Source organism: Rhipicephalus sanguineus, chromosome 5 (assembly GCF_013339695.2).
Source record: "Rhipicephalus sanguineus isolate Rsan-2018 chromosome 5, BIME_Rsan_1.4, whole genome shotgun sequence".
Lineage (NCBI taxonomy): Eukaryota > Metazoa > Arthropoda > Arachnida > Ixodida > Ixodidae > Rhipicephalus > Rhipicephalus sanguineus.
This window is the reverse complement of record NC_051180.1, coordinates 30,621,816-30,644,565: the sequence shown is the minus strand read 5'-3', so window position 1 is coordinate 30,644,565 and position 22,750 is coordinate 30,621,816. Positions and strand designations below refer to the sequence as shown.

Sequence of the window (22,750 nt, the reverse complement as noted above, 5' to 3'; positions counted from 1 at the left end):
CAAAGAACCTCGCACACGATATATAGGTATACAGGAGAGAGCACTATGACATGGTGTTTTAATATTTGCCCTTTATTGCTTCTATAAATCGCAGCAACAAAAGCTGCGCCGTTTTTTTTTGTTCAATGCAATACCCTTAAGTTATCCTCTGATTTTTTTGGCAATCAAGAAGTTTCTGTAGTATCAATTTATCCAGACGACAACCCTACATTGACGTCGTAGTCGGAGTTGATTAAAAAAAACATGGCTGATCTCTCCGTCATAGGAATCGGTATAACACAAAAGTGAAACGAGTCTTCACAGAAGTTGTGCTTATCGTGTAGTGATATATGAGAGCCTCTACGATGTCTACTGGTGTTTGGCAGCTATAGCACCGTTTCACGTGGATGCACCCATGTTGACGCCTAGTGGCATGTCTCCATCGCGACGACTAACGCCCATGATCATGATTAAACCGTTGTGGTAGCCGAAGTTGTGAACATATATTTGGAATCAGCGAATCGTGAATCGCGCGTAAAGATGACATCAACAAGCTCATAATCAACACTGGTACTCGATATGCACTTCTTCAAAACGTCGTCAAATAAGGAGAGAAGCGGCACGTTGTGCGCTTACTAGTAATAAGTTACCGACGCCTGTGTTCATGCATACACTACCACACTGCACTTCAGCAACACGGGAGGCACAGGTTCGTAGCTTGAGCCGCGAACGCGTGCGTACCGCTGGCCTCTGTCTCGCTCCACCAAGGCACGACATTCGCCCGTCGAAATCGCGTCCTTTCTGCAACGCAATATTGCAGCAGTTTTGTTAGTCGGTGCTCTCTCAATTGAAGCAGTCGGCGGCGGAGAAATCCCGTTGGTGCACGTGGAAGCTGCACTACTCCGATGAGCCGACGCACGCTAACACGAAGCCAAAGGCAAAGAACGTAACTGCGTCAAGGGTGCCTCGGCAAAGCCAGCGCGGCCAGTCTACCTCTCTGGTATCGAGACGCTTTGACCATGACCTCCGATATCGCGTGCAATCTCGGAGTAAGCGCTAGTAAGTGTCGATCGTGAAGCATTACTTCTTTTCACCTCTCACAGACGGCGGCGCCGCCCCGCCCCGCCCGCCGCGAAAGAGAATGTGTGAAAGATATAAGGCGCGTTTGCGCCGTGTCTAGCATCTCCCGAGTGAGCTTAGTCGGTAGAGCGTCGGGCGCTTGCCGTCGCGGCAGCAACGTCGTGGGTTCGATTCCCAGCGGGGTATCTTTTTCTTGTTTTTTTTTCTTTCTCACCCGTTGGCGTCCATTTTATCAACGTCATATCCGTGACGGATGTACTTGGTGGACCCCGGCACAAAACACTTTCGTGTTAAAAAAATGCAGCGGCTTCCAAGATGGCTTACATCACCGAAGTAAGGAAAGGCTAAGATATCTCAGAAGGACGTCAAGAAAAAAAAATAATAAAAAAACGTTGAAGCAGACACTTTTTATTGAGGAACTGCCTCATAGTGTATAAGCATTAACCGAAATTGCGTCACCTAACCAGCATATGGCAATACGACCCGGCCGTAGTTATTAGTAGTCAACACTACAAGACATTAGTCATAATTTAGGCAACACTAGCCGACAGTAGCCATCGTGTAGCCGACACTATCCATGAATAGCTTACATTAGGCATCGTTTAGACCAAGGCTGTGTTCCATTTCTGGAACGCATCGTAGACAGTATACGCTGACAGCTTGGAAGGCAGCATCGAGCACTAGTCGCCCGACAAATGGAACGCGTCTGTACCTCGCGCCACATCGCGCCAACAAGAGAAAGCTAAGAATATCCAGTAAAATCGCTGTGCTTTTTAATTTTTTTTCGTGTTCAAACCGGTAAAAACTTCAACGTAGCTCAAATTAAGCGCGTAACAAACCTTGTCAATGTCTTCCTTTGAGATGGCGACCTACTCGGAAAGTTTTCAGGCTTATGTTCAAGCGCCATCTTGTTCCGATAACAAAGTGCCCTGCATCGCATTTGTCTCCGATGCTGTCTTCGCCAAGTTGTCTATTCAGCGCGAGGAAATACAGTGGCGCCGCTATGCGGAGGCGTCCGTGTGACGTGTTAGGTTGAATTGCTCCGCTAGCCTACTCCCGCTCAGCACGCAGTTTCGCGTCTTCTTTTTTATTATTATTGTTGTACTTCACTTTGACGAAGTCAGTAAAATACTGCTGTGGCTTCGTCACTGACTGTACGAAATGCGAAATAACTGCCCCGAAAAACTAATACGTTCCTCAAAATGACTTAGACACCACCTTGATTGCCGGCGTCGTCTGATACGGCCACCGACATGGAAGCCACGGGGGCCGAACGCGCTGCTTTTGTAAAAAGTAAAGAACCATGTTGTGTCAAATTGAAACTAAGCGTCTAGTGGGCTTTAGCGTGGGCTTAAGAGAAAAACAAACACACATATTTTAGCTGCAAGTAACGCGCGCAACGTGACCACCGTGTAACTTCATTCATTTAGGTTCGTATCTATAAAGACGGGTCGCGGTTGACACGAGAAAGAAAAGGCATGAGCAAATTTATATTCTTCTTTAGTACGCATAGCCTTATAAAGCACGATGCAAGCGGTTTCTCCGCTTTCTGGGAAGCAGCCCAACATGCTTAGAGCTGGATGCAGCCGAAACCTTTCTCAAATTATTGGAGGCAAACGCACAACAGCTATATGCACACGCGCGCCTCATTCAGAGTTGTAGCTATAGATAACATTTGACATGAGCACAAGTTTGCCTGAGGCATGATTTTAATATTTATCTGTTGCTCCTTACTGCGCCAATTTTCTACGATTGATGGCTACATCGGGCCACATCGAGCCACATCGGGAAGAAAATGTTCGACGATTTACTCCGTTCTGAAGTTTGCACAAAGGGACCAATCGCGATCGAAAAATACAGCCACGATAGGGCTCGATTGCGATAGTAAATATACACTCTGTGCCAGCCGGCCGTATATTACCTTGCGCATTTGAATGCACTAGCATGCTGCAAGGGGAGTGGCCTACTGTGGTCTAGGTGGCAATTTTATGCTTATGAAGCGCGAAAAACACGGGGACGAAGCAGAGATACACACAGGACAGGCGCTTGTCCTGTATGTATCTCTGCTTCGTCCCCGTGTTTTCTTTTTTTCTTTTTTCGCGCTTCATAAGCATGAACCAATTTAAGCTAGGTCACATAACTGTGCTGGCAATTTTATGTTTCAGTGAAAATACCAGTGTTCAGCACTTACAACTCCATTGATAAGCAGTATGACACTTCGCGGCTGCTGTTAGACGGTGAATCAATGCTTAAGGCCCGTGTACTTAGATTTAGGTGCTTGTTAAAGAACCCCATGGAGGTGGTCGAAATTTCCGGAGCCTTCCACTACGGCGTCCCTCATCATCATATAGTGGTTTTGGGACGTCAAACCCCAACAATTATAGAAGGTGAATTAGTGTTTGAAGCTGGCCGCGTTGTCACCTGTAGCGCAAACATGAAGAAGTCACACTGGATGGGTTCATTCTACAGACATCCTACATAAGCAAGAAACCCCATGAGCTGGAAATAACAAAAAAGGAAAGTCAGGTGGCAGCGGTATCACGCTCTACCAAAGCAAGGTAACAGTTAAAGTGAAAGCTCCCGCTAGTCTCGCACTGTGGCACGGATCAGTATAAAGTACCATGCCGCCGATAACTTTGACTACACTTTCCAAGACTGTGTAGTCTCAAGGTGTCCGCAAACATGAATTGAGAGCAAAACGATGCACAGCCACAACCATCGTCCCTGCCCTGTCGCCTATTAAGGGGCAGCACACCTGGCCAAATGCTGTGGTCGTTTGTACAAGGATCGTTAGAGAGCACTGTAATCACGACGCGCAAGCGGGCGCGTCTCGTGGTATTTTTTTTTTTTTTCAATTTCGCCGGCATCTGCAGTAAGCGGAAAATCACCTATACGCAATAGGTAGAAATTTAGAAACTCCCTAATCAGGCGTTTTGCAAACAGATCTACAACTTTATAATTGGAATCCCTCCCCCTCCCCAAGCCGTTACTATAAAAGTTTGTTAATTAATCTTGACTAATGAAATAATTAAGGAAAACACAAACAATAGTGCGATTTACTACATGCAATAGTGATTTGGTCGCGTCGTCATAGAGCGCATAGACATATTTTAAAACTCAGACTTTAGTTAACTGGGGCGCCCTATATATCGAGGTTTATTTTACATTAATTCATTTTATTGATATCCACTAACCGCATAAGAAAAGGATTGTTGCGCACATGGTGGCAACAATGAGGAGTAGAATTCTTCCTCGCAGTGGTGGCGCCATGACAGAGCCGTCCCTGCAGAAGACAAGAAAAAAAGTGCTTAATCATACGTGAAGGAAACAACACTTAAAGAGAGCGAGAGCGAAAAACGACTTATTGAAATAAAGACCGCTTGCTTACAGTGGATGTAGTCACCATTAGGTGTGGTTGAGAAGCTGGTGAGCTCAATATATCATGATGAATATCGTCTATTTTCAAAATATGGTAGGGCCTTTTCTTCCCATTTTGCACGTGACGAGTAGAACACCAATATAGATCTGTGCGCCCATAAAGCATATGCGTGAGTGTTTGGTAACACAATTAGAACCGCACATAGGGCTGCAGAAGCCTGTATATCATACAAACATTAAAAGAAAATCACAGGGTCCCTCATGCATTCGCCTAAGACGACTCGAAGGCGAAAACTGTCTCCTTCTTTTTCTTCTCAGTCGATGTATTGATCCATCCCCACCCTCTCCGAAAGATTTCTGCACCTAACGCGGTTTTGCACTGCCTCCATGATCGGGGGTATTGCAAGCTTTCTGCACCTCACCTGGTTTTGCGCTGCCTCCGTGATAGACCCACCTTTGACCAAGCGACCTTGTCATGTGATGACGTGACGTTACGGTATGTGACGTCATGATGCCATCATAGTGTCGTCATGATGATGACACGAATCTTGGGAATATGTGACGTCGTTATGACGTCATATGGTAACGTCATCACGGGATGACTTTTTGCATCACTCGTGTTGACACCTCCGACACGGGAAGCCACGGACGCTGCTAACGATCAATTTTCGCGTTTGATGAGGCATCTAAGGCTTTCGCCCTCATATATAAAAGCGCAATGTATAGCACGAGAAAGCGTACGAAGTTAACGGAGTAACCAAAATCATTTCATCCCTGCTGAGCGAGCAGTCGACAGACACTCAGGGAAGATGGATATGCTAAATTTTAAAGGGACACTAAAGAGAAAAAGGATTTTTCTCGTAACAGTACATTACAATTTCACGATACAGAATGCACCACCCTTACCGCGGGAAGACGCTTGGTAAATGACAAAGCTCGCAAAGAAAAAAAAAACATGGCTGATCCCTCTGTCATAGGAATCGGTATAACACGAAAGTGAAACGTGTCTTCAAAGACGTAGTTGAGAGTTCGTTGTGAATTGTTTCGGCACAAGGGCGAATGAACGAATGCCATAGCAACACATTGTAATGTCCCACGAAAAACGGCAAGCAGCTCGAAACTCGCAATGCGCTGCTCGAGCAGAAAGGACGCACGGAACGAATATACACAACATGAGCGCGATCTAACATCTGTCACAGCTCGACAGTTAAAGCGCGCTGCTTAAAGACAAAGGAGGACGCACGAAACGAACGCACAAGTATATACAGGATCAGCGCGAACTGTCACAGTTGTAACTTATTTGTGTGTGAGCATCGCGCTCCTTTCGCGAAAGCGGCTGCTGCAGTGAGCGAAGTGACCTTCGTGCTCTCTGTAACTTCAACGCAAACTTGCGGTGAGAGCACAAGACGTACAAACCACCCCCGATCACGAGATAAGCGCGCGCACACGAGCGACCACGCCCTGTGGAGGCGCGCGCGCATCGCAACGCGCGGGAAGACGACCTTTAAAGCGCGCCCTTCGAGCGCTTCACGCCATCTCGCTAGTGATAACGAAAACACGGTGAAGTGCCACCGATCTCTGAGTACCGCCAACGGTAAATGGTGTATATTAATAGTTCACCGTTAGTATGCTGAAGAACATGCCGTTGGTGGCCGAGCCAGTTCGCGTCGCGCGCTGTGGAGCGAGGGGTCGTAGGTTCGACTCCCGGCGACGGAACTTTTTTCCAGTTTTTTGTTTGCGATCTGTTAGTGTATATTTTACGTCATATCCGTGAAGGAAATACGTCAGTGGAGCCGTGGTGGACCCCGGCATAAAACACTATCGTGTTAAAAATGCAGATAACGACGCCACCTTGAATTTTCCGCGTCAGTTCACCTTGGCGACAAAAAGCTTGACGGCGTCTGCTAAGGCCTATGTAATCGTTTATCGGTAAAAATTGTTTTCATTGGGTTCGGAGGGACTCAGTCTTAACAAAGCGAGTTACAAAAAACTTCGTTGAACCAACGTAGCCAAGACCCGCAAGAAGACTGAAATTCGTGATGTCACAATGACGTTAACGCGCTTAAGTTCTGGCGCGAATTTGAAAAATGAGACTGTGACATTAATTTGCTCTTCTAATAATTATCGTGTGCCGGGGAAGTTAATTACAATAGCGTTCAGAAAAAATAATCTACCTGGATAAACTGATTTAATATTTCAGTTTAGAGACCCTTTAAAGGTTCACTCATGAACGAGTTTTAATCAATTTTCTGCGGTGACCTTAGTTATATCTTAGCTATATCGTAAATGGGTAGAAGACCATGCATGTGCGGAGTGGCTGACGCGTAGGAACTGCAAGTCTGCGCACTGCTGAGTTCTACACTCGGCATGGACACGTGCACCCTCCGTCGCAGCCTATAGGCGACAGCCACGGGTCGGACATGTTCCGAAGTTGAAAATAGCCGCGCGCAGGGTCTCTAATATCCGCATAGAGAGATGGAGCTTTGCTCAGCGTGGGACAACTCGGAGCGTCCACTGAAAGGGATCGAAGAGAGGGATTCGGCTTGTCAGAGATCGAAGCTCCCACCAATGAGAATGGATGCTTTGTTGTTCGGAGGCCGTAGCTTCCAGAGCGAACAGTGCGCAAGGGGGGGGGGGGAGGGGCAGGGGGGGGCGGGCAGGGGTGGACGCATCGCACGAATCCTCCTGATCTTATTGCGCAATAAAAGCGCGCAAATCAAGACGCGCGCAGTCGTACGATATCTGCGACTCGTTTGTAACTCAAAATGAGCGACAGTGTCTAACATGGTCGTTCCGTCTGGGTCGCGCATCGCGAAACTCAATTGTACCTGGCAGCTCACTACTGTTAAGAACTGCGTTGGAAAAGAGGGTGGAGGGCGTGGGGCATAGCAGGAGGGGGTTAGTTTTCGCTGGACATAACATATCAATCGGTGTGGCTCGTAAGTGTGTTCGAGGATGAATTTGGCTACATATGCGGTGGACAGAAATAGGATGCATCAGCTTGGAATAGGACGCTACGAGCAAGTGACTTATGATTAGTTGTGACAACATTTCAGCGAACGTGTATGTTACGTGTGGACATTTCATTTGTGTGAATATGGGTGTTTTGTAAACTTTTGTGGCGAGTGGACACTTTCTTGTATAGAAGAACTGGGCCTGATTGCGTGAGTGTTCGACTATGTGCCCTTTTGTGTTCGTTCTCTACTTTGCGGCGAAAACTATTATGCAAGAGAACAGGAGTAGCCGGCGCCATGCATTGGCACCAACCTCTCCTTATGTACCCTTATTTCAAAAAAAAGTCAGTTTCGCCGCAACGGCGAAGCAATGAATGCGATAGCAACAAATTGGAATGTAACGCGAAGAACGGAAACCAGCTCGAAATTCCCAGCGCGTCGCTCAAGCGGAAAGGACGCACGAAAAGTCCACACACAGGGCGAGCGCGAACTATCATGCGTCACAGCTCGACACTTGAAGCGCACTGCTCACACACAAAGCAGGACGCACGAAACGAACGAACAGGTTCACACAGGACGAGCGCGAACTGTCACAGTTGCTACTTATTTCTGTTTGAACAGCGCGCTCCTTTCGCAAACGCGGCCGCTGCAGTGAGCGAAGTGACCTCCGTACGCTCTGTGACTTCAACGCGGACATCGCGGGGAAAGCACAAGACAGACAACCCCCCGCTCCACCCTCCACCCCCGCCCGCCCCCTTCTTTCTTCAGATAAGCGCACGAATGCGACCACGCCATGTAGGGCGAAGAGAAACGGCGTTCGCAGGAGCGGGGCGAGCTGGCCGACGCCTATAAAGTTAAAGCCCCTTGATTTTGAAAGTAGCGACACTCTCCTCCACACGCGCGTTTTCCTCCTCGATTCTCCTCGGATTTCTCCCCTCCCCTGGCCGGCGTAAATATAAAGTGCGCCCGTTGCGCTCCTAGCGCCATCTCGATGGTAATGAAGAAACGCTTATAAGCGCCTGCCGTCTCTGAGTACTGCGGTAAAGGGTGTGTATATAACGCTCGCCGTTAGCTACCTGGACGATCTGCGCGTTGTGGCATATATAGTGGTTAGAGCCACGCGCTGCGGATCGAGAAGGCGGTGGTTCGATTCCGCGCTTCGGAAGCTTTTTTCGAATTTATTTTTCTTTGAGACTTATATATATATATATATATATACGCAGCATGACGGCGACGGCAAAAACCAGCCGAGACTGTCCATATAATTGCTATCGCAATAAAAAAACGCTCTTAGGCGCCCGTTCCTGCGTGGGTTGACCTGCGAGGCTTTGAAGAAGAAGACGCGCGTTGGTTGAAAGAACTCTTTTTGTGTGGAATGCTCTAGCGGACTCTTAGATTTTGCATCAGGCACAAGTTCGCCCATAAACAAGCTTTAGAGCGCAGCTCTTAAGCGCCCGTTCCTGCACTGAGCGGCGTCGGCGCCGTCGTAACCGGCAGAGCGAAGAGGACGAAAGAGAGCGAACACGGAGTGCAGCGGAGGATGAAAGACGGCGATAGCGAGGAGAGCACGAGGAGGAGGGAACGACAGTGGCGAGACGACAGGTTCCGAGGCGGCCACCCGCGGCGCCACAGTAGTGCACGCCGTTGTGCGGTCGCCGATGACGTCATCACTGAAGTATGCGGCGAGGGCGTCCACCGATGCCATATATAGAAATAAACTGCTGCATGAAGGGAGGCCTGCCTGCGGTGGCTGTTGTAGAACGCGCCCACGCGTTGCCTTCAGCGGTGTCCCGGTTAGCGACAGTCGGGCCTCAACTTACCGCAAAATCAAAACACCTGAACAGCTGCACTCAGAATTCACATTAGGCAGTATCGTAATCGTCGGTGAATTTTTACTGCACATTTTGCTCAGTTGCATATTGTAAATATTTCTTTCAGTTGCAAGTGCAGTTTTCAGTCATTTTCAGTACGGATTTTTAGCTAGTGGAGCTACACTTAAGTTTTCTGTTAAGAAACCATGGCGTCACGTTACTTCTATAGGCTTGGGTTTAGTGGTTGAACTACGCGCCACAAGAGAAAGAAAAAAAAAAAAACGCCAGGCCTGCGCTGAAACCGCAGCACAGTCACAGCGAAAGCTGAAAGAGCGGCGTTTCTAGAGCCCGTTGTAAGATCATTTGGGGCTGCAATAGAAGTACACTAGAAAGGTACCCACTACGACATAAATCACAATTTTTGTGAAGTTGGGAAGCACCTACTAAGCCATTATTTGTCATTCTGCGGAGAAGCGAGGCATCAGCTACGCGTCTGTAAGGCATTATGTGCACTTTGTTGACGCGACAGCTGATGACGATGAAGAATTATGGCTCAGCCCTTTGTAATGGGTTGGAAGCTTTAAACGGCCCATCAGTTATGTAATTTGCATTGGGTGACGCCCGGTTGCTCTTTCCCGCTCCCTTCACGCTGTATAACATACGTTGACGTGGGAGAGAGACGGGAGGGGGGGGGGGGGAAGAACTTTACTGAGAGCCCGAGGAAATGGATCATGCGCTTATGGGCTTCCTTGGCAACCAATACAAGTGCACTTGCGAGGAACCCACTACGCTATAAATCATTGTAACTTTAGTGAGACCCCGAGGAAATGGATCATGCGCTTATGGGCTTCCTTGGCAACCAATACAAGTGCACTTGCGAGGAACCCACTACGCTATAAATCATTGTAACTTTAGTGAGACCCCGAGGAAATGGATCATGCGCTTATGGGCAACAAGTACAAGTGCACTTGCGAGGAACCCACTACGCTATAAATCATTGTAATTTTACTGAGACCCCGAGGAAATGGATCATGCGCTTATGGGCAACAAGTACAAGTGCACTTGCGAGGAACCCACTACGCTATAAATCATTGTAATTTTTGAAACGTAGGGCAGCAGGCACTGTGCCATTTTTCGTCATTCTACGGAGAGCCGTGGTACCTGCTAAACGCATGTAAGGCATTATGCGCACTTTTGTTGATGCTGTGCCTGATGACGATGAAGAATTATGGCAGAGCCCTTTGTAATGGGTTGGAAGCATTCAACAGCCTACTAGTTGCGCAATTCGCACTGTGTGACGCCTGGTTACAGAATTGGCGTTGCGCGACGCTTGGTGCTTATTTTACTCTTCTACCACGCTATATTGCATATGCTGATGTGGTTCCTTCCCGACATGAAGCCTGTATAGGACCTTTTTGCAAAGCAGTTTGAAGCACCGGCATGGCTCAGAGGTTGAATACTGGGCTCCCACGCAGAGGGCCCAGGTTCGAACCTCGTTCCATCCTGGAATTTTTTTCTTATTTCTTTTTTTTCTTATTTCTATCGATACTGGTTACGGACACCGGCGGCGGCGGACAACTACGGCGCCAAAAACGGCTGGTGAAATGATCTCATAACAGCTTTCGCTGTAAAATAGAATGTGCGGTTCTTTCTAAATTAGCCACTGGAACATGGACAGCTTACTTCGCAAGTATCATCCACCTCTCTGGGCAAATTACGCAAACAACCTAATGGCAACACGACCTGTTGTGTATAAAAAATTGTACGCAGCGGTTCACACGCTAGCAAGACCGGCGTTATATATAATTGGTATACTTAGTATATTTACTTCTATAACTCCTGTTGACCCGACTTATTGTTTTCTGTGGTGTCTGAAGTTAATTCACACATTCTTCTTGTCAACGCAATGCAGCACGATCCCTGCATCTACGTTGCAATACACGTATACGCTGACTGACTCCAGGCTTTCGGCTACATGTGCTGCGGCTTAAAAGGCGACCGCACAGTGACGATGATGGTGAGTGTGCGATGACGCACCAGTTGCTTGTGGCAGCACAAGTGATAACCGCTGTGTCTGCTTATCGCTGTCATGAATCACCGCGAGGGAAGCATACTGCTCGTACGCGGAACGTTAGGGAGCACTGCAATTACGGCGCGGGTATGTCACGTGGTATTTTTCTTTTTTTTTGTATTTCGCGGGCATTTGCAGGAAGCAGAACAACACTAATATTTAATACGTAGATAGTAAGAACTGTCTAATCGGACGTTCTGCAAACCAACCTATCATTTTCTCATTGGAATACTTTTTTGCCCAGCTTCGTTGCTTTAGAAGTTAGTTAATTGATCTCGTCTAATTAAGCACTTAAGCAGAACGCAAAAAATAGCGTGACTTTGGTCGCGTCTTCATAAAGTGCGCCGGCAAATTTTAAACTTTGGCTCGAGTTAGCTGGGGCACCCTGTATACTCTACTTTCAGACTCTCATTGATACGCTTAAATGGGGTTTACTTACACAAATTAAAATAAATATTTACTTTCCGTGACATATAGATACGCCACGAGCGTTCCTAACTATTGTCGCCTCGAGACAAAGACATTCCTTTATGTTGTCTGAAGGAGAGTGATGAAAAAACGTTTCCTCAAATACGTGCATGAAATCCATACTTAGTATGCAGCACCGAGAACAAGAACGAGGCGACATCAATGCAGCGATGGCGTCTATTGCTTTCTCTCTGTGCCTGTTGTCGCGGCGGCGATGTCCTCTTTGCTCAGTATGAGCAGATACTCATTACCCAATTATGGGCTGAGATGTGTACGCAGTATAAACCTGTTTTCATATTAGAAGTAACTCTAGACACTTGGTGATACCGTGCTCACCTAGGAAAAAATGTAGTAAAAAGCCTGTGGGCGGCTTGGAGAGCCGCACGGTATAAGAAACCTGAAACAACAACGCATATAACTGGTAGCCTTTCAAGTGGCAATAACGGCGATATACTTATGTTTAGTATTATCTGAGGTGTGTCACCTAAGGCGTACAAGGTGACGCGCTTTCATACGTGCCTATGGCGAATGTCACGAGCATCGCTTTTATCCTCGTACACTGCGTAAAGAAGTTGCGTTCAGCGCAACCTTTTCACGCCCTGTAAAACCCTCTGCTCTCACCGCCTGTGGCGCATACCCGCATACCCCTGCCAGTGATATGCGGTCCGTGGTATTACTGGATCTTACAATGGGTTGTGAACGTTATTTTACTTTATTGCATCTTGCTACTGAGAATATCCTAAATAAAATAGGCATTGCCTATGAAGTTAATGTATTAGTTGTACAGAATATAATAAATTATAGGCAAGCGAGAGTGGCATAATAAAGTCATACTATCTGCATGAATATAGTGGGAAAGGAAAAAAAAAAGAACGCTATACGTGCGCGTGAATGTGCGGCAATCTAAGCGACCTTCAAAGAGACAGGCGATAATTTATAGCGTCAGAAGGTATCTAATAGTAACATCACTTCATAATTACGTAAAGATTGCCATCAGCTGATAGCAGCATTCACTAAGCGTAGTCATTTGAATAGCCTCTTTACAATGAACGAACAAACACTGCAGCTGGTATTGGTATGCCAGTTAAGTCTACAAGACCATTCATTAGAATATCCTTCCTATGATACCTGCAAACAACAGTCGCTGAACTTTCCGTCTTGCAATAGTTGGGCGTGCCAGAAAAGCAGCGACATCGGGATCATTGGCGTAGACAGGAGGGGGGTTCAAACTACCGTCCCCCGATATTTTTCAGCTTTGCATTTGTACATATACACGCACACATACAAACGCACGCACGAACGTACATAAAGTATGGTTGAACCCCCCCCCCCCCACCCAAAAAAAAAAAAAATTTCTGGCTGTGCTCCTGAATGTGGTGGCCTTCCGTTAAATGTAAATTTACCTTGGTGACGTTGGCTCGCCGCTATTCATGGGGCTTCCTAGTTGCTGTTTCGCCGAGCACGTACTCTCTTTGGGAGAAATAAACAGGCATCCAAACACGACCACCACCACCGCCGTTCTTACCTTTAAGTGCTTCCTGGCGTCTATCTAGCGACGGTAAAGCAACACAGCACGAAGAACATCATCGAGCTTGTTGGTCCCTTGCATCTGAGCGAGGCTAAAATCGCTCGCGTTTCAGTGATGGCACGTCCGGAGACCACGTTGAATGAGAACACGAGGTATCGACCGTTCTTGAAGAGCAGCTCGAGAACGGCATCAAAGGGAGGCTTTCGGCCCTTCCTGAGCGAGTCCTACATTTCACTCATTGGACGACTCTCTTAGTGCGGCATTAGGGCTAACTCATAGAGTGGCTGAAGCCTAATAAGGTATAGACGCCGAGAGAACCGCATACGTACTATTTTGAGGTTCCAGCTAAAGTGCATGTTGGTTCAACTGGGAAAGCGGCAGCAGCAGATAGGGGAAAGGGTAACTCAAGGCTGCTCCGCGGTGATAACGCTGTGTGACGCTAATTGCCTCAACAGCGATAAGGAAGATGGAGCTACAGGGCGAGGCACTTTGTGCGGAAACGAACTTCCGCTGTAGACGTGATGTGCGCTGTAAGACGTGGAAAAGACCGCAGTGTTCTTTGTTCAACGAGTGGCTTATTTATAGAACCTTGCTTAACACTTAAATTGCTTAACTGCGGCCGGTTGTTGGTGGTACTGGGCAATCGCATTATAGCTTCGCGTAAAACCACATTGACGAGGCGTGCAAGCCGGCTGCTGACAGAGATCGCGCGTGGCGCGGACAGCAAAAAGGAGCGGCGTTCTAAACCGGTGATCTACCACACCAAAATATCTCGCGAGTTTCGTCCTTAACATCTTCAGGCATATCTGTGGTCACGTAAAATAGCCATGTTCGCATTCCGACGTCCTACTTCTGTGCTATTGATTGCATAGACGTAGCCAGAGGGGCAGAGAAAGGGAGTGTAAACCTTGAAATCAAGAGTTCGACGAAAACTCGCCTGGTCGGGAACAATCATGGTCAAAAGCAAGAAGACGCCGAACAAAAACTTAAAAAAATAACAAAGACGTTTCGGCTTCCGTACGGAGGTCTTGTTCACGAAATCACAAAACAAGGCCCCCGTACGGGAGCCGAAACGTCTTTGTTATTTTTTAAGTTTTGGTCGGCGTCTTTTTACTTTTGATCAGGATGTAAACCTTCCTCGAAACATTGCGCGCACACACACACACACACACACACACACACACACACACACACACACACACACACACACACACACACACACACACACACACACACACACACACACACACACACACACACACACACGCACGCGCGCACACACACACACACACACGCACGCGCGCACACACACACACACACACGCACGCGCGCACACACACACACACACACGCACGCGCGCGCACACACACACACACACACACACACACACACACACACACACACACACACACACACACACACACACACACACACACACACACACACACACACACACATATGTGTGTGTGTGTCTGTTTGAATATGTATACACATTAATAATGCGTATACATATTCGCATAATTAATAAACAAAACAAAAGTGGTTACTAACGTTCCGGCTGGCAGACGAGCCTTCATCGGAGTAAACGTAAATGCATTTCCGGGTACCCAAGTAAAGTGGCCCTAGTTCAGTACCGGAGTACACTGACTCATCGGCAGCCGGTCCCACGGCATAGCTGTGCTTCGGCCCAAATGACACAATGTCTCCGACCTTCGAACAGCGAAGGATACTGGGAATCGTGGAGTCTTCGCACTGCCGGCCCCGACAGCTAATACTAGTCGTTATTCTCTCTAGCTTTTCAGCGACTGAGGCATTCCGGAACAGAATTCCTGAGCGGGATGAAGGGGAGAAACAATGGCGCTCCGCGAACCTGCGGTGTCGGCTCTCCGACGCCCTGCAGACGTAACCTGTCTGGCCCTTTCCTGTCCAGGCGCGTCTTCAACGAGCAGCCTATTCCCCAAAAAGGGTCATCCTAAAGTCCCTAGATTTTTTCCCTCTTCTTAAAAGGAAAAAGTCTAGGGACTTTAGGTGATCCCAGGTGCCCATCACCAACCGGTGTCAACTGGCCATTGACCTTTGCAGGCGCAGGTGTGCTCTTCATTATGCACCGGCCAGCGGTGCAGGATTGGTGGACTTCTGGCCACCGCTTCGAGAGGACGAAAGGGGTGGACCCCGACTATGTTATTCAATCGGACGCACTAAAGAGCGCCGGCGCCTGTTCACTGAGATCGCAACCGTGTAAATACTGTACATAATATATTATCTTCCATCAACTTTCCTGCTTACTGCTCTGGGCACGATGCTCACACGTGTTGCATCGGTCACGCAACCTTAGTCCCAGCAGGGTGGCAACAATGGATACCACGACCCGTAACCACAGCTGCACACCAAAGGGACGACCCTGTACTTCACAACTGTGGTGGCAGCGGTGGGATACGCTACCCCAAAGTCGCAACAGCACCCAATGGCCATTGTGAGTGTACAGAAAAGTATATCACTTCCCCGTTATACGCCTAAAAAGTGCCCTGTAACCGCATTCGCTCTGACAAGAACCCATCTAGGATTGACAAGATAGCATCTTGATTGGCTCATGCCATCATGACTGACTCGCACGAACGATCCCAGCGCATGTGAATGCGGGCCTGGGGCCACCCACGATTGAACTCTGGCTCAATGTTGTAGACATTAAAACGCAAACTCCGATCAAATTTTCGTGCTATAGATAGCTTTATCGTCAAAGAGAATACAATTAGTTGATGATTCTTTTAGTGAATTACCGAAGAGCTGAATAATCTGATGTACCTAAAGGGTTTAGCTGTGTCGGCCACTGGTGTTTGCTGTAAAAGCAATCGCAGTGCTCTCAGTTGTCCTCTTAATGTGATATCTCAAGAGAAACGTAACAGCACTACTAATGCGGATTTTGTGGCTTTGTCTTATGCTCTGAGAAGGGTGTTCGGGTATACTCAAGAAAAGACTTAGATATAGGATACGATGTGGCATTGGCAACCGTGCCTTCAGTAAGTTAGAATCTGGCCGGGAAGATTGTGACAAAATCGAAACGGATGTGCACCGATTGAAGCACAGAGGGGAAAAAAAAAGAAAACGTAACGTTCTCTTCTGCGCTTTCGTATTCAAGGGGTAAGTGCTCCTCCGGCTTTTCGTAGGCTCTACTAATAGGAATTTAATACGGCTTAGAGACTCCGCTAAAAAAGTGATGGGCTTGGAGGCATGCTTTTGAAATTCTCACGAATAGAAGGCTCCCCTGTATAACCATAAAATAGTGTCCTAATGGTGCACACACTCTCTTCGTTGAGTAACTAGAGGCGCGAGAAAATCCAAAGCCGTATCCCTAAGCGAACACCATGCATGCCACTTTCATGGAAATCTCGAAGCGGGGCATAAACTTGAGAAGGCACGTGGCCATAAATTCGAGGGGAAAGGCTCTGTGCACAGACACTGTTCACTCGAGACCTGTGCACACGACAAGTTGAATGGAAAGCACCTCAGGTACGTCTCTCTTTAGGTATCCAAATAAAAAAGCTTAATGTAAGTTCAAAGGGTGTAACCAGTTTGTAAAAAAAGGAAGTAATACAGAAAAACAAAAGTACCTGCTTTCTAAGGCTGACTGAAGGACGTAGTGTAACAGACTTTTTTGGTAATCATCTTTCAGAGTACATTACCGACAGTCTCTATAAAAGAATTAAAGCCAGCTACGCGCCTGTGAAATCTGAGCGAGGCAGATTTGAGTTCTTTCTTTCTTTCTTTCTTTCTTTCTTTCTTTCTTTCTTTCTTTCTTTCTTTCTTTCTTTCTTTCTTTCTTTCTTTCTTTCTTTCTTGCTTTCTTTCTATTTTGCCCCATCCCCCCCGTCTGCTTTCCCTCCTCATAACCCACTTGTACCCCCTTGCTATGCAACAGTATGCAACTACTATATATAGTATACAACTACCCCCTTGCATGACTATGCTACGCTAAGATCTGCTTGGCACGTACCGCTGTCTGTGGCGAATAAACTATACGATAAGGCTATGTCATGTTTTACCCTCTCCCCTCCTCCTATCCTTCCTCCTCATCACTCCTCCACACCCTCACTTCCCATTACCGTCCCCGTGCTAAACTATATTATACAAGGCTACGCCATGCATAGATAGAACACACAGTACCCGACCTGTTCCTTTCTACTTACCCTCTTAGGTATAAAAAATATTGAAAAAATAATCGTTAGATTTTACTGACTATCACGCGTTGCTTTTAGAAAGATGTGTAGGTAGGTATGTTCCTTTATGAATATAGGCCCAACAGCTCTTTAGTTGTAAAACAAGAGCATAGCATGAATACAATTGACTGAGTAAACAAAACAGAATGTCAAGTAGGCACGGACTGTGAGAAATTGAATGTAACTGATCGTTGTTCTTAATTCTACCGAGCGTGTAAACATTGAACAGGCTTACTAAGAAGCGGCTGTACCGGAGAAAAGTACCGAGGTAACCTCACGCTAACAAGACAAAGTCTTTGAGTTGACTAATACATGAAGTTCGTTTTTCGCCAAGATGAAAATATGGTAGGAGATGAGGGTTGTACTTACGCATGATCATCTTTAGGACGAACTTCTAGCTAGGGAGCTCTCATCTAAGTACACAAAGATGGAGTAATCACTTTATGAGAGCTCAGACGTTTACGGGGTTTGTTTTATTTACAAAACAAGAAAAAGAAGTCCACTGACAGTAGGAAGCAAGGTTTTATTTAGGCCGTCAATCCATTGCGTAGAATTCTTGAATATTATCAAAATAAAAAAAGACCCCTTATTAATTTACGACGCCGTGGCTGAAGAATTAAATAAGCTATATTACACTCTCGAACAACTCAAGCCCTAATACGTATGAAACGGACAAAATGGAGCTATGTATACAGCCGTACAGCAGAAATGTCAGATTTGTGCGTGGCACTACTCACGTCGTGGGAGTGTGAGGCAAGGCGTCAAGCTTGCTCTATTAAAGGCGCACACGCATTGCTCTGTTGAGCGCAGCGTTACGGCCTGTTTCCACATGGGTTCATCGTTCCTACAGTCAAGTGCACTGCACGTCTATCTTGTTTCTTGAGACCTTCTGATGCTCCTGGCGCAGGGATTCACCAATAGTGAGACATCACGGCGACGGCGCGAACCAAGGTACGAAAACAGCCAGAGTGCCCATATAATTGCTGTCTCAATAAAACGCAGTCGTTGTGGAACCCAAGGTCAGAATTAGTCAATAAGTCGCTAGTAAACGACAACAAATGTGTTTCATTCAAAATGCTTTTCCGAACAAATGTAGCCAATAAACAATTAAAGGACAAGTTTGGTACAAGGAGAACGACAGCCTGGTTTTAAAAAGAAACTATCGTATCGATTATTTCCCAGGAGGTACCTGTTGTACTATTACTTCCTGTAAGTGGACTGTCCAAGTCGGGGGCAATTCTTATGTGATAGTAACAACCGCAGTCGCCACTGCAACAACGTTTATACGCAAAAGAAGAAGCATTCATGGCTGCAGTTTATCAGCACAATGTGTGGCGGACTTGTTGGTGCGTACTCATAACATTAGTTACCGCAAAAATATAACACAGGAGAGCTGAACAGACAGGGCACAGTTTGTCAGTATGTGACCGTGATCCTATTCCATGTTGTCACGGTCTAAAGCGCGGAAGCACTATATGTCCAAAAAACTCAATAAGATTTAATAGGTTTTCCAGTGATATATACACACACACCCAAGATGGTGAATAGCTGCCAGCATTGTTGAAGTTCTCCTCACGTTGTTGTTGGCTTACGTGGGCGTGACGCGATAAAACGGCAACATGAACAAAAAGCGGTATTTCTGTTTCGTGCAAAGCTCCCTTTAAAGTTACTTTAGCAACTTTGGACTATAAGTGGCTGGAGAGTTTATTATTTTTCGTATGAATTTTCACCCAGCCAGACAGATCTCTGTCAAATATGTTCACATTTAAAGCTCCCTGTGCATTTTAAAATATTTCTCGCACGCAACTTGTGAGCCGCGGCACTCTCCCGCAATGGCATGAAAAATGGATCGGCAGATGAAATATGCGACTAAGGAATTGCAGTTTGGCGTAAAAAAAGACCATCCAAAGCAAGAGCTATCGTCGTGTTGAGACCGAAGCCAGGCGCCGGCCAACCCCCGCAAGGAGTGCCTTCACTATGCGTGCAGGTTTCAAGGATGTGTCAAAAACACTATTTGTCCTAGAAACCCCACATGCCTAACTTAGACGGAGCGCGAAGAAAAAAAAAATAAGTTCAGGAAGAAAGAGAAACTCTAGTAGGCTTCTCAGGTTTTTTGAATCCACTGTGTTGTGTAAAGCCAAACACGCGTTTGCGGTTTTAGGAAGTTGTGTGCAGCGCTTTTCGCGAATATTTCTTGCGCTGGAAAAAGCACAGTGCCATCTCGCCTGAGCACTGAGAAAATAGGACATGTTTGGCAATAGCTGCGTTGTAATTGCACACAGATGTGGGTAATTAGGCATGATGCACATGCGCCGTCGGTTAATCCCATTCTTAGAACTATAAATCAAGCCCATTTTTAAGGTAGTATAGCAATCCAAATTCTTCATTGTCTAAATAATATCGATGGTCTCATCTGATATACAATGAATCAGCACAACGCATTGTACAGCGAGAAGCCTGTCCAAATAGGCGAAGCACTTAGGGCAGTGCGGTAACCTATAGGCTGCATAAACTTCTTTTGCAGTTTACGCGGTTATTGTTGGCACATCAGAAGTACCCCCAAGATAGGCATGCGATCTGAAATGCATGTGAAGGCACTCGCTAGTGGAAAGACGAGTGTCTGCCTAGATAGATAAAATCCTACTTGTGCGTCTGGACAGCTACCCTACCACTCATCTGGTACTTTTTGTTAATCCATTGCTGACGGGGCGCTCAAGATCTGCGAGGTCCACAGCGCTGCGTGCAACTGTGGGCGACAGAAGCTCGGTAGAGCGCAAATACAAGCTCGCCACACTGCAGATGAGCCTTCAAGACAGATGTACGCGACAGGGGGATGCACCCCGTCGGATGTTGTTCCCCACTCCCGTCCCATATCGGGGCGGTGCCATCATGCAAAGGAGAGCGCGCGCAGGCGTTCCGTAGAGCCCCACGAAAGTAAAGGCCTGCTGTTCGAGAGGGGCTTAGGGCAAGCGTTTCATCGTTCATCGTGCCGTGTGGGAAAGGTGCTTTCCATGCCAGAGAGCCTGCGTGGTGGCCACCGTACATTGCGTGCTTGCAGGAGATCGTCCCGTGACGTTCGGGAAGGCATTTGCTGACGCCGCATAGCCGTCGAAGAAGATCATTTGACAAGCGTGGAGGGGGCAAAGCGGCCGCCTGGTGCAACTCAGGATGCAAGCAGTGCGTGAGGAAACAAAGAAAGGCCCGCGTTGAATCGCTGGAGCCCTTTATATGCTACGTCAGCTACAAGAATGTGTACTCCTTGCAGTTGTTAACCCAGTGCTCTCTGACCGTATTACCACGCCAAATAAAATTTAGATTTACCGGTAAAACCATTTTCAAAAACGCATAGTGAGGCTCAGAAACAAGATGATGCTTTCAGGAAGGCTAATACATAAGGATAAAGATACACACACGGACCCACCGTGGTAGCTTAGCACGTAAGGTGTCGCGCTGCTGACCTCGAGGGCGCGGGTTCGATTCCTGGGTTTGGAAGCGGCATTTCGATAAGGGCCAAATACGAAGAGCATCCATGTATTTAGGTGCACCCCAGGTGCGTTGAAAGTAATACGGTGTCTCCCACTACATGGTGTGCCTCGTAATTAAGAACCCGAACAATTATTACTGTTAGATATACGCGTCGTTCCTGGCCATGGAATGGCATGAAAACTTTATATATATTGGTATAATCTCACAAGAGAATAGTGTCACTAAGAAACGTTTTTCTCATTTTTGTCACGTGGTATAAATGAATACTGTTTAGTATAACATAGAAGGCGAAAAGTGACACCTTACACACACGCACGTATACCAGGCCCGTAGCCAGGAATGTTTTTCGGAGGGGGGGGGGGGGGGGGCACTTGCTGAGAACCTTGACTATTTGAGAAAAACGGCTATTTTCATTACTTATTTTTGGTAAGAACACCTACTTCACCAAAATTTCGGGGGGAGGGGCTAGCCCCCCCCCCCCTTCCCCTCCCCTGGCCATTGCCTGGCACGCGCACACACACGCGCGCTTGCCTTGGGATTCCTTGGATCCATTACCTGAAGAGGCAGGTACGTTTTTCCCTACAAATTGAAAATTACTCAAGGCTATTCACATTTCGCACAGCCATGTCAAAAGTGTGCTAGACATGCTTACTTGTTCCAGCTAAGATTATTGCAATGTTTTTGACACGCGCTTTGAGGGCAGAGTGTTGAGTATATGTCTAAGTTGTTAATGTACTAGGTAGCATATTCCAAGGCTCAGCATCACACAACCCCGCCACAGTGGTCTAGTGGTTATGGTGCTCGACTGCTGACCCGAAGGTCACGGGATCGAATCCCGGCCGCAGCGGCCGCATTTCTATGGAGGCGAAATGGTCGAAGACCGTGTGCCTAGATTTAGGTGCACGTTAAACAACACCAGATGATCACAATTTCCGGAGCCCTCCACTGCGGCGTCCCTCATAGGCATATCGTGGTTTTGAGACGTTTAACTGCAAGAATTATGCTAATAATCTGTATCTCACAACACAAGGGGTGCTATTTTTACTATTTTCTTCTATGTGAGCTGCTGTCCGCTGAAGTTCCCCATTTGCACGATGTATTATCTCAAGTGAATAGCGAAACACTTAATGGTCGAAGCTTTGTAATTAGCCGCCAGGGGACGACGATTTTAAGTAGGTATTTTAAGCAGTTGATTAAGGGGAGTATCACTATCCTTGGCAGGCAATTTTGTGGACTTCATCTATCGAACTAACAGGAGACATGGGGCGTAATTATGACCGTCCCTATTGACTTAGCTTCAGCAGTGTTGTATTTTCGTTGACCCCCTCCCTGCCTTCTCTCTCTACTCAAACATTATCGCGCTCTCGCTATTTTATTTTGCTTTCCATGTTGCTGTTCTTGTTGTCGCTTTCACAGCAGGTGCGTCGCTTCATAATAATTCCCCTCATAGCTTGATCCCTTGCTCGTTGCCTGGACCGTTCTTGTTAGCTTTTCATTATTCCGGCCTCGGTCACCTCACTGGGGTCACGCCCTGCAAAAAAGCTGGATATTTGAGTTCGTAGCTGAGAATATTTATTATTACAGGCTCCGCTTTAACGAAAACTCATATCCGTTTACACTGTTATCTGCAATGCCACGAATATTTAGGTCGATAGAGAAGGTGTATTTGTTTACTTTAACAAATGCTTATTAAGGCTGACATAAAAAAGAGAAAAAAATTCACTGTAAAGTGTACATAAATGAACATAACGGCGCTCTGAAAGCTCATTATTCTTAAGCTA

General features: G+C 46.8%; 1 protein-coding gene across 2 annotated transcripts in view; it reads right to left on the bottom strand.

The window, feature by feature from the left end:
* LOC119393420 (galactosylgalactosylxylosylprotein 3-beta-glucuronosyltransferase S-like) overlaps window positions 1-22,750 on the bottom strand; it is a 106,165-nt gene that overhangs the window by 12,598 nt on the left and 70,817 nt on the right. The window contains exons 2-3 of one of the 2 annotated variants that reach the window (XM_037660423.2): window positions 4,448-4,584; window positions 4,254-4,342 (exon numbers count right to left, since the gene is read on the bottom strand). In XM_037660423.2, the coding sequence (XP_037516351.1) occupies window positions 4,254-4,329 (76 nt within the window). In that variant the 5' untranslated portion in view covers window positions 4,330-4,342; window positions 4,448-4,584. The remainder of the gene's footprint in view (window positions 1-4,253; window positions 4,343-4,447; window positions 4,585-22,750) is intronic. The other variant, XM_037660426.2, reaches the window with a different exon arrangement.